General features: G+C 41.6%; 2 protein-coding genes across 4 annotated transcripts in view; both read right to left on the bottom strand.

Annotated features, from left to right (window-relative positions):
• Positions 1-12753, bottom strand: part of si:ch211-207d6.2 (sickle tail protein) — a 179196-nt gene that overhangs the window by 96913 nt on the left and 69530 nt on the right. For all 3 annotated transcript variants that reach the window (XM_034206392.1, XM_034206390.1, XM_034206389.1), the window contains exon 6: positions 11486-11741. In XM_034206392.1, the coding sequence (XP_034062283.1) occupies positions 11486-11741 (256 nt within the window). The remainder of the gene's footprint in view (positions 1-11485; positions 11742-12753) is intronic.
• On the bottom strand, positions 1535-3563 carry LOC117540007. Its single transcript, XM_034206393.1, has 2 exons — positions 3502-3563; positions 1535-3342 (listed from the first exon to the last, which is right to left on the bottom strand). The coding sequence occupies exon 2, from the start codon at positions 3156-3158 to the stop codon at positions 1713-1715; it is 1446 nt and encodes a 481-aa protein (XP_034062284.1). The 5' UTR covers positions 3159-3342; positions 3502-3563; the 3' UTR covers positions 1535-1712.

A 12753-nucleotide genomic window follows, 5' to 3' on the forward strand; every position in this document is an offset into this window, starting at 1 on the left:
ATTTGATAGGGTAGATGGTGCCGGATGTTCGGGAGTAGGCACTTCGGGGGGAGAGGGGTGGGTGGGGTTTTTTTCTTTTTTCTTTCTATTGTCAGTGCATTATCTTACTTTTTGCCACTTTACTGCGGGAGATACATTTACACTTACATGGTGACTTCACAAAGAGGCCGTAATACCATGATCATTGTATACTCTTATTGTTGATAAACAGGGCAGTGACATTTGTTAGCTTTAATGTGAATGGACTAAACGGACCGGTTAAAAGGAAAAGAGTCTTGACACACCTGAAAAAACTGAAAATTGATATTGCTTTCCTACAAGAAACCCATCTTACCGCACAGGAGCATAATAAACTGAGGAGAGACTGGGTAGGACATGTAGTTTCATCATCCTTTATAGGCCATAAGGTGAACCCTGTTATCGTTTCAACCCGCTCCACAGAAGTGAAACTACACAATCTTTAGTTCATAAAAAAGAACGAGTCATGCTTATCCACCAAAAAAAATATCGTCGCTAAAATTCCTGCCAATTCTTCTAGGCACGTAATTATTGGCTGAACTAGTCCCTTCGAAGCGTAATAATATCTTGGTCCAAAGTCGTGCCACGGTTCGTCACGTGATCGTGCTACACCAATTGGGTAGCTGCATATTGTCAACAGAAGTGAAAGATGGCGGCCGCCATGGTTACGCTAAACCAGACCAAATGGATTCTAAACAGTGCTGTATGCTTGTTTTATGTCATGTTTTGTCATATGTCTTAATACATCACTAAGTCCGAGGTATTTGCGTTATATACGCGGTATTTGTGAGAGGTTTTACTATCTGGGAACAGAGTTGACCATCGAATCAACATTGACTAGCAGCGTTTATCAGCCAACTCCAGCTACAAACAATTTCCCCACGGGGATTAATAAAGTATATCAAACTCATATTTATCAAACTATCATTCCTGGACTGCCATGTTCACATCGCTAGGTTCATTGGGATTATTCCATTAGACTGAGGACTTTTTGTCTGTCTGTTGTTACCCTGTACACGTTAAATGCACTCTTAAAATAAACATGACTTGATTTCTGCGTCTAAGAAGAAGGTTAACTTGTTACGTTAAGTAATTTAGATCAATAAAATGCAGTACTTCCAGGCTGAAGACTTTTCTTTTTGTTGCTGCTTTTAATTGAACTATTCATATCTTAGACTGCACTGTAACTTTTATCCATGTATTTTTTCTTTTAATGTTTCTTTTATTAGCTTTTCTTTTTAATGACTGATTTTAAATGCCATTTTCTTAATGTCTTTAATTTTTTGTAAAACACTTTGAATTGCCTTGTGTTGAAAAGTGCTATATAAATAAACTTGCCTTGCCTTACTTATACCAATGTCCATTGATTCATTTATTTACTCATTCATCCCTCCACAAATGAAAACAACACTGATGAACCATAAAAACGAGATTTATTACAAATATAAAAGGTATGACATAGAAAACAGTAGAAGGACATGTAATGTAGTATAATTGATTGGTGTCAGGCTGGGCGGAGCGGCTGATTGGTGCTGTGATTGCCTCAGCTGGTTAAAAGAGTCCTGCTGATTATACTCTGTTCTAGTACCAAAAACAAACGTATCTATGAGTGATGTGTGAGCGCGTCGGCCAGGCACTAAAACCAAAAGAACAGAAAAGAGCTTAAGAAAGATGGAAAGAAGGCTCTTTTATTCCTATTCCTCACTGTCAGTGTCAGGGCAGTCATCGTTCTCTTCCTCTGTTTCTTTTTTATTTGCACAATTTGAGCAACGACATAAGTCTGTGCAACAGAGTCCTGCAGAGAAGCATGAACATCTGCCTTTCTCACAGGCAGACTCTTTGCAGCTGCAGTGTATCACATGCAACACACTGTCAGGGGCAGGATTTCTTGTCATCCAGGTGACGTGTAAGTTCCCATCCTCTATTTCCCAACCATATCCAGCAGGTGATGGAGCATTCATTTCTCTTTTGAGACAGGACCTCATTATTGCTGCCTGGTAATTTGCCCTTTTGCAGTGCTGATGGAGGGCATCATGAGTAGGGGGAATGCTTAATTCTGGCAAGGCCGATGATGCCATACAGAAAGCCTTGTACCTAGCATCATTTACATGTTCGGCTGCTGGCTGATCATACAGGTGACATACATACCGGCAAAGAAGTGCAAATGTTGATTGCTCCAAGTCAAAGTTAGTACCTAAACTTCTGAAAGCCTTAAGGTAGTCATCTTTCTCACATGCAACAGCAAATGACTTTCTTTTGCCCTTGCCATAGAAAGCGCTTGTGGAGTCACACCCAGAGAACGTGTGAATTCCAATCAAGGCTGAACACACACTGGTTCCGAGAGCTGATGACACCATGGCAATGTCAATGATCCGTGTCCTGTTGCCAGTCCCTGTGAACACATATAAGCTGCATGGCAAATCTGCCTGCAGACTTACAGCAATGACTGCCACATCAGTGTCCGAGCTCTTGATGATGACAGCTTTGTGCTCCTGTGCAGCATGTTGGGCATGTAAAAACACCCGTGTGTCACATTCCTCATGATCACACTGCAGGTCTTCAACAACATCAACAGACTGTACACCCTCCATGACAGTTACACAGTGGCATTGATTTTGATGGGCAATGTACAAGCTGAGGTTTTTACCCACTGTTGTGAGGTCTGCATGTGTCCATGCCACATAAAGGAATTCGGCCAGTGCTTCCTTATTTTTTCCGTCAGAGAGAAACTTCTTCCACTGGGTTGGAGTTCTCTGATCTGGGCTGAAGATTGTTATTAGTTGTGACCCTGCATCAGCTCTACGGGACCGTTCTAGGCTTTTGATGCTGATGGGTGGATACCGGTCAGTGACAAAATCAATGCGTGTACACTTGTGATGCAAAGCAAGTTGGAGTATGCTCTGCAGTATGGTCTCTGCAAGCTCTCCAAATGTTGCTGGTCTGGATGGCATGGCCTGCATGACTGCCATGCCATCAAAAAGAATGGCACCACCTATTGGAACTTTGTCAACCAAGCACTCTCCACCTTTGCTCTGCAATAGATCCATGAGAGCTGATTTGTTTGTTTTGGCAAGTGAACCATCAGCACTTGCTAATGGATATGACACAGTTCCCAAGGAATATGACAGAATTTCCCTCATTTCAATTTTCCTGCTCTGGCCAAGGATGAGGAGCCTGGAAAATAACTTCTTGTCAGCACGCAAAATCAATACTGACTGTAACAGCTTTTGTGGTACCGCACCTCCAGAGCCACACAGTCTTTGTCTTTTATATGTAAAAGAACACTTTGGTCATCTTTCTTCTCAGCAGCTTTCTGCAATTTGCCTAAACGGAAAAAAAGGACAACTCAATGAGTTTGTTGACGTATCTCTCACACATAATTGTACCTTTCAGTTATTCAACCACAGAGAATGTGTGTGTGTGTGTGTGTGGTGTGTGTGTAGTGTGTGTGTGGTGTGTGGGTGGGGGAGGGGGTTTGCTTACCTGCTTTTAATGTTTCAGCCTTACACAGTTGATCCCTTTGTCGCTTGCCTGCTTTGATGATCATTTTCTCCTTCATCTTGCATATAATGCACAGGGCAGGAAGGACGGGGCCAGAGCCTGCGATTGGCAGGCCTGACCTTGATCGTAGCTTCTCTGTTTGACGTCGATGGGATGGGCTCGACCTCAAGGTCCTCCCTAACGTCTTGATCTCCCTCACGTGCGAGCCGTCTTTCCACCTTCGTCATGGCCTTTGTGTCGGTAAACCTTATGTAGCATGTGTGGTGGAAGCCAGCGTCCTCAGGAATATCTTCGAACTCGAAATCAAGACAGTGCTTGTGGTTTTCAGCCACCACGTTCCGAGAGTCTCCCTTCAAGCCGAGCGACCGTTGTAAGCTTGTCCTGTACGTATTCCTTCTTGTATTGGTAAAACAATCAACCTTTTCGTGCTTCACAGACGTAATATGCATGTAACAATGTTTGTGTGTTGACAATTTTGACTTTTTGAGACTTTCTGGTGCGTTTTCCTCGTCTCCGCTACTCGATGAAACCATGGCGGCCGCCATCTTTCACTTCTGTTGACAATATGCAGCTACCCAATTGGTGTAGCACGATCACGTGATGAACCGTGGCACGACTTTGGACCAAGATATTATTACGCTTCGAAGGGAATAGTTCAGCCAATAATTACGTGCCTAGAAGAATTGGCAGGAATTTTAGCGACGACATTTTTTTTGGTGGATAAGCATGAATCGTTCTTTTTTATGAACTAAAGATTGTGTAGTTTCACTTCTGTGGAGCGGGATTTCTTTTCTAAAGGACTTTTCGAGGTTCACCTTGCGGCCTATTAACACCAAAGCCAGGGGAGTAGCTATTTTAATAAATAAAAACATTCCAGTGACGATTGGAGAAACTATTATTGATCCATCAGGCCGATATGTATTAGTTCATTGTCAGATTTACTCAGAACCCTGGACACTTTTAAACTTATATGCACCCAACCATGATGATGCATCCTTTGTTCAAGATATCTTTCTTAAGGTGTCAGGGGGACGACAAAACATACTGGTAGGGGGTGATTTTAATTTGTGCCTGGATCCTATTCTGGATAAGTCATCCTTGGCAGTATCTAAATCAAAAGCTGCCAAAACCACCCTGGCATTTATGAAAGATCTACATTTGACAGATGTTTGGAGACGGATGCACCCTCAAAGCAGAGACTACTCTTTCTATTCCTGTCACCATAAGTCTCATACTAGGATCAACCTTTTTCTCTTATCAACGCAGCTAGTTCATAGAGCATTGGAATCTGAATATTTATCTAGGACCCTGTCTGATCATTCTCCTTTGACCCTTTCTATTTTGATGCCAGAAAAAACAACTAACTCATATAGATGGCGACTGAACCCTACCCTTCTTCAAAAACCAGATTTTTGCATGTTTATTAGGGACCAGATAAAGCTGTTCTGCGAGACTAACTGTCCTTCCTCCCCCAATAGTTTTATATTATGGGACACACTTAAAGCTTATTTAAAGGGACAAATAATCTCTTATACAAAAGGTATTAAAAAGAAATATATGGCAGAAATAGAAAAACTGGAAACGGATATTTTGAAATTGGAAAAGGAGTTTCAACAATCTGGGTCCAAGGAATTACACCAATCGCTGTTAAACATGAAGCTCAAATACAATACGCTGCACACTTATAACATTGAAAAAGCCATTTTAAGAACTAAACAAAGGTATTATGAATTGGGAGAGAAGGCACATAAAATGATGTCCTGGCAACTGAGGAAAGAGGAAAGCTCAAGAACAATTAACGCAATTCAAACTGAAGCGGGTTCAGTGTCACATAACCCGGTAGAAATTAATGTCGCATTTAAACAGTTTTATGCATATTTATACACATCGGAATCACCAGAAGATCTGACTAAAATTGATGAATTCCTGTCCACTATTGACTTGCCAAAGCTTGATCAGGAAGATCAAAAATAAACTTGATCTTCCCTACACTCAGAAAGAAATTGAAAAGGCTTTGTGCTCATTGCAATCTAATAAATCGCCGGGGGAAGATGGTTTCCCACCAGTATTTTACAGAGAAATTAAGGATTTACATGGATGTAATTAACTTAGCATCAAAAACTCAAACTCTGCCTGAATCATTCTCTACTGCCATAATCACTGTGATCCACAAACAAAATAAAGATCCATTAAAGTGCTCTTCATTTCGACCTATTTCATTATTGAATTCAGACTATAAATTAATATCTAAGGCTAACAGGCTTGGCCAATATTTGCCACAATTAATTAATCCTGACCAGAGTGGTTTTATTTCTAAACGTTCATCAGCTGATAACTTATGTAGGCTCTTTAATATTATCCACCTAACAAAGTCAAAGACTGAGCCCAGTATAGCTGTAGCTTTAGACGCTGAAAAGTCCTTCGACCGGCTGGAGTGGCCATATTTATTTAAAGTCTTGGCCAAGTTTGGGTTTGGTCAGTTGTTTATTAATTGGGTTAAAACTCTTTATCATCAACCTCGGGCCAAAATGAGTACTAATGGTCAGATCTCTGCCGCGTTTCCCCTGAGTAGATCAAGCCGACAGGGCTGCCCTCTGTCTCCAGGGCTTTTTGTCTTGGCTATTGAGCCCCTAGCTCAAGCAATTAGACAGGATCCTGATATAAAGGGTTTTAGAGTGGATCTGACAAATCATAAAATTAATCTCCTGGCAGATGATGTACTTTTGTACTTGACAGACCCTGGTAACTCCCTCACCAAACTACAGACCCTGCTAAATGCTTATGGTGTTATCTCAGGATATAAGGTAAACCAAGAGAAAAGTGAAATCATTCCACTAACTAACTTTGATTACACTGAGTATCAACGTACAAGCCCATTTAAGTGGGTTGATAATATAAAATATCTTGGGATAACTATAGATAATGACCTTACAAATATATACAAACTGAACTACCTCCCATTGCTCAATATAATTGAAAGTGATCTACAAAGGTGGATGAGTTTACCCATTACTCTAATTGGCAGAGTTAACTGTGTAAAAATGAATATACTACCAAGGCTACAGTATCTTTTCCGGTCCTTACCCATTCAACTGCCTCAAACTTTTTTTAAAACCCTCAATAAACATGTTAGACAGTTTATATGGAACTGTAAGGTGGCCAGGGTATCTATGGAGAAATTAACGTGGGATTACAGATCAGGGGGCCTTCGATTACCATGTTTTAAAAAGTATTATTTGGCGGCTCAAATGCGATTTGTTTCAGACTTTTTTGAGGGCGATGGTGCCCCATCCTGGATACAAATTGGATTGCACCCCCTGAAAGAAAAAGTGTTCTGCGATTTTATTTATAAATGGAACCCCAGGACTATATCCAAGAAGACAGACAACCCTATTTTAAGGCATTTGATTACAATGTGGTGTGAGACTCACAGAAGTCTGGGACTGAAAGTTGGACTGTCACCAAAGTCACCTCTGAGACAAAATGAACTCATACCCATGACTCTCAATAACAAGATTCTGGAAACTTGGCATCATAAGGGGATCCAACATTTGGAAGATTGCTACGAAAAAAGACTCCTCATGTCCTTTGAACAATTAAAGAGGAAATATGACTTGTCCAACAAGACCTTCTTTTGCTATCTTCAGTTAAGATCCTTTCTTGGAGCCAACCTGGGCCCTGAGATAACTTTACCTGTGTTGACTGATGTGGAGAAACTGCTTCATGAGGGAAATGTATACAAAGGTATTTCTAAAATGTACTCTTTACTGCTGAATGAGGGCCCAAAGCCAGGTTTACACAAATCTAGAGCGAGATGGGAGTCAGATCTGGATGTAGCAATTGATGAACAGCTCTGGTCAGATTTATGTAAAGACAGTTTGTCAGCTACTATTAATGCCAGGTACAGACTGGTTCACTATAATTTCCTCCATCAACTGTACCTCACCCCACAGAAACTACATAGATCCAAGCCCGAGCTGTCAGAGATGTGCTTCAGGTGTGGTAACGAGGTCGGCTCCTTCCTACACTGTACCTGGCTTTGCACAAAAGTGAGGTGCTTTTGGTACGACTTGTGTGACACCTTAACCAAGATCACAGGATCTACCTTCCCTTTAGATCCTGAGCTTTGCTTACTGGGTGATTTCACAAGTCTCAATAGATCTTTAACTAAATCCCAAATTAAATGTATGGAAATTGCTTTATGTGTGGCTAGGAAATGCATAACACTAACATGGAAATCTGACTCTCCTCTCCTCATTGATAGATGGTTTTCAGAAATGAACAGTTGTATTCCTCTTGAAAAGATCACATATAGTCTTAGAAAAGGATATAACACCTTTCTGAGGATCTGGCAGCCTTATTTAGAATGTATAGATGCATCACTGACGCCACCATAGGTATATCATCTGGTTAGCCAACAGGCCTCTGGATATACAGTAACACTGTGTATGTGTAGTATCTCGTTGTGTTTTGATTTAGGCACTGACTTTTGTTTGTTTTTGTTTGTCTTTGTTTTGTTATTTTGGGGGGAGGGGGGATGCTTTGCGTTTTTATGCTACATGTTTTGTTTTTTTTGTTGTTGTCATGTTTAACTGTTACATAAACCTGAAAACTATAAATAAAATATTTTTCTTTTTTAAATAAAAAATGTTAATGTGCTACATATCCACACAAACAAACAAAGTGTGCAATCCAATGAATGTTAATCTAACTGGGTTTTGATAGATAACATATCTCTTTTTCTTCTCTCAATTATTTTATTTCTATTGTGCACTCTAATCAATATTAATCCAACTATTATTCGTTTATACATTTTAAGAATGGCGTTTATCTTTTTTGAGAATGAGTTCTTATTTTATTTTATTTATTTGGGTCTACAACAGATGATACAAATGTTTGTGTCAGTAAATGTGTACTAACAGAGGCGGGTGTGTGTGGAAATAACGGGGACAGAGCTGCTGTCAGACGATCAGCTGTGCAGCGTCATCACAAACGGACGTGGCTTCACGTGACGCTCCGGAGGAAAGGACGTTCCATTGCTCTTAAAACTCATTTCCTGCTTCTCGTGGTTTCCTTGCGTCCCTCCATGCTTCCCTGGTGGGAGGGACTAGAGGCAGGGAAACGACGCAAGTGAGGGACGCAAGGAATCCATTTAACCGAAGTGAGAAGGACCCCATGTATTCTGGGACTGTCCAGTTATCAAAGACTACTGGAAGGACATACACAATGCCTTACAAGACATTTTAAAAGACATAATACATCTAGAGATCAAGATTTTATACTGTGGGAATTTGCCACAGACATGGTTGAGAAAAGGCAAATACTTATTGAACATTCTGGTTGCCACTAAAAAGGCATTAACCAGGAAATGGTTATCGAAGGATAGCCCGACTCTAAATGGAAGGACGGACATCTCAATGAATATTTACAGTATTGAAAAGATGACAGCATTTGTCAATCATAAATTGGAGAAATGTACTACAAGCTGTGAGAAGTGGACTCACTATGTAAAGCCCGATAGGCCTGATTTTGTTTTAACTAATTCATAAGTCTGCTGTAAAGAAATGACTACTCCCTATGTCTTTTCTCTCTCCCCTTCGCTCCTCTCTCTCTCCCCTCCGGTACACAGCACCGTAGACGTAGTGTGGAGTTGCATTAGGTAACGCGAGATACGGCTGATACTTGCGCATTAGTTTCTGTTATGGATCAGTATCAACAGTCCTGCCAGTAACGTATCTATATTATCAATACTACTTTAGTTATAGCCTGATATATGATAGCTCACTTTACAATGTTGTGGTGTGACTGACGTTAGCTAACATTAACTCTAGATAACGCCGGTCACTCACCAAGACAGCTGCTCTGTTCTCCACTGGTTCTCCTCGCACCACAGCTCCATTTCTCTCCGATGGCCGTTATTTCTTCTAATCCTTGGCTGCTCCTGGTCTATTGGACACATAGCAGGCTCATAATTATACAACCCAGTCTCATGGCATTTCGTGTTCACCAACACGATTTTTAATCTATTGATTCGTGTTCACCAACACGATTTTCCCCTTTTTTTCGTGTTGCACAGCACGATCTTAAAAGCAATGTATTTCTACTGGTAATGACGCTCATGGAAGCACGGCATTCGTTTGTGTCGGCTGCCCTTAAAGGCAATGTGAGCGTCCATTCTCATTGGATAACGGAGAATTGTACACCCGGAAGTAAGTATTCCTCTTACTGTCGATTGATTTTACAGTGATATCTGCACTACTCATCGACTAAAAAACACCAGATTATCCTTGTTAATTACACAACATTGATTGGTTTAAATTGTGTGCAATACTTTTGTATTTTTCCCCTTCGATTCGGAGAAACAAATATTTTTTCGGAGTAAAGGATGGCAGAAGACACTACACTACCCAGAATCCCCAGCTATCGTTTGGACTACACCATGTGCTCTGTTTTTACCATTCATTCCAATGGCTGGCGTCTATGTCACGTGATCTTCAATAGATTAAAAATCGTGTTGGTGAACACGAAATGCTGTGAGACTGGGTTGAATTATAATCATATGCATTCGAATATATATTTCCAACCTCTTCTGTGACAAAACTAGCATTGTGATCCATGTTTATTCATACGTTAGACCGGCCGCTCTCCCCCATGTTACGTCACACGCGGGAGGTCACGTGGGGAGGCTTTTTTCATGCGGAAGTAAAAATGTCTTACAAAAACAACGCCAGATGTCACTGTAGTGTATATTTCTGTATATTTTTTTGAAAATCTAGTGTATTAATAATTTTCCTACACATTTATTCACTGGTGTGTCTAACCTGCAAGTTGCTCTTTAAAGGAGACATGTCATGCTTTTCCGGTTATTACCCATCCCCTTGTGTGTTATGAAGGTTTTTATGCATGTAAACAGTGTGCAGAGTCAAAACCCTCAAAGTACACCCTGTAGCGAGTAAAACTCTAACACAGAAAATACCTCCCAAAACGCCTCGTTGGAGATACGTCACTGTCCATTTGATTCTTCCGAAACGAAATGGACCAGTCCGTGGAGCCGTTACGTTACGTCCGCGGAGCCGTTACGTTAAGCCCCCGCTGATTGGTCCAAATTGACCAATCCACGGACTTCCTCACACACTCAGTGCGGCAGCTCTGCTGATTTCTCCTCCCTGGCTGCAGGCTGATAACAGACAGTTGGGATCGCGGCGAAATTCTCTCTGCAGACCCATTCTCACAGCGTTTATCAACCTTTTTCTTACTCAATATCAAGCCACACTTATTGTTTTTACTTCAGCTGTGACTTTGTGTGTTCTCAGGATGAGTTTGGCTGTGGAAACCACACCTCCACGGAGCTCAGCGCGATTCACAACGTGTCCCATGTCTTGATGTTAATAAGTCAGCATCTGTGGCACCATCAGTGTGTGTCTCTCAATTGGCAGGTTGTCAGTATTAAAGGTTACACCAAGCACCGAACCTAGGGGGACAGAGCCTTCTCCCCCCCCCCTGGAACTCACTCCCACAACACATCAGAGACTGCACTGACCTCCCCACCATTAAGACACTGACCAAAACACACCTTTCTGGCTTGTGTGATTAATGTTGTGTTATTTTTCTAAATGTTGTTTTATTAGTCCGATTTTTTATTCAACTTTTTATCTTTTTTTATGTTATTTATTTGTACCACTTTAAAGTGTAAGTGTCTGATAAACCTGATAAAGCGCTTGAAAATAAAATGTATTATTATTATTATGAGTAGTGGCTGTGCCTGTTGCCGTGGTCTTGCCTGACACACACCTTATTATTTTTTGGTAGCTTCGGGAAGATCATTAACATCCTTCTGAATCCTTCATTTATATGAACAGGATAGTTTCTGGTGGCAGACTGAATCGGGCTCATAACCTCTGTCTCAAACCATGCAAGAGACAAAGGACCCCCCCCCCCCCCCACAGTTTGCTGGATCAGTGTGTACCTGTGCAGGGAGCAGGTCTGCAGGCTGTCTCCGTGGCCCATCAGCAGGGGTTTGACGGAGGCCCGGTACTGCTGCAGCCCCCCTGGGATCCCCGCATCCACCATGTCTGCAGGCAGAGAGGGGGGAGCACTACACTGGGAGGAGCTGAAGCGACCCCCTCCCCCTCCATCCTGCAGGGAGGAGCAATAGGAGTCTGGGAAATGTGGTCCTCCTTCACCACGCACCACCAGGGCCTTACTGCTGCCAACGTCCTCATCTGACACACACACACACACACACACACACACACACACACACACACACACACACACACACACACACACACACACACACACACACACACACACACACACACACACACACACACACACACACACACACACACACACACACACACACACACACACACACACACACACACACACACACACACACACACACACACACACACACACACACACACACACACCAGATGAATTTCAGAACAGATGCTTGTTCTGCCTCTTTTTTACCTCTCTTTTTAAAGAGTAATGGAATACCTTCCCCATGTATAACTTCAAACCCAAGTTGCTCTAGACTTCCTGTGAATTTGTTGAAGCCTTAACCCTACGTACCCAGAAATTGAGCAGAGGTTGGAGTTTTTGTGCTACAGCGGAAGCCAAAACACATGACTGATGACACTTTTGTATGTGCGATCCTCGCCGCACTACATAGTCTCTGAAACACTGGGATGGGTTCATCCATTCTCACAACATAGGTGGTGTACCAATGTCTCAAATCTGTCACAGTCATGTTGTGAATCAGCGACCATCAGATGCCGACCGATGCACCACCTGGGAGATGCTAAACCAGTTTACACTCCAAAATTATTTGATGTGTTTCCAAGTGGTGTTATTGTTGGTGCTTCTCTCGTAAAGACGTAAAGAAGTCTGTGTAACTCAGGGCTACCATACACATTAAACACTGTTGGGAATTAGCTTTATGTCAATTGAGCCACTGGATAATAATTGAACACTACCTTTAACGGCAAAGACGCAAGAGCAACAGATGCCTGAATGAACTACATTAACAAGTTAGCAAATAGCTAACCGCTTGCCTGCTAACAAACAGAGCAACTGGAGTTCATAAAACATAAATACAATGTTTTTAGAACAAATATAGTTGTAGTCTAGTGTTCCTTATGAGACTTAATTGATGAAAGTTGGTGCCCCATTGGGGTAACTAATATTATGTTAATATTACCTATCATTCATTATTGTTTAAAAAAC

This window comes from Gymnodraco acuticeps, unplaced genomic scaffold (assembly GCF_902827175.1).
Source record: "Gymnodraco acuticeps unplaced genomic scaffold, fGymAcu1.1, whole genome shotgun sequence".
In the NCBI taxonomy this organism is placed as follows: domain Eukaryota; kingdom Metazoa; phylum Chordata; class Actinopteri; order Perciformes; family Bathydraconidae; genus Gymnodraco; species Gymnodraco acuticeps.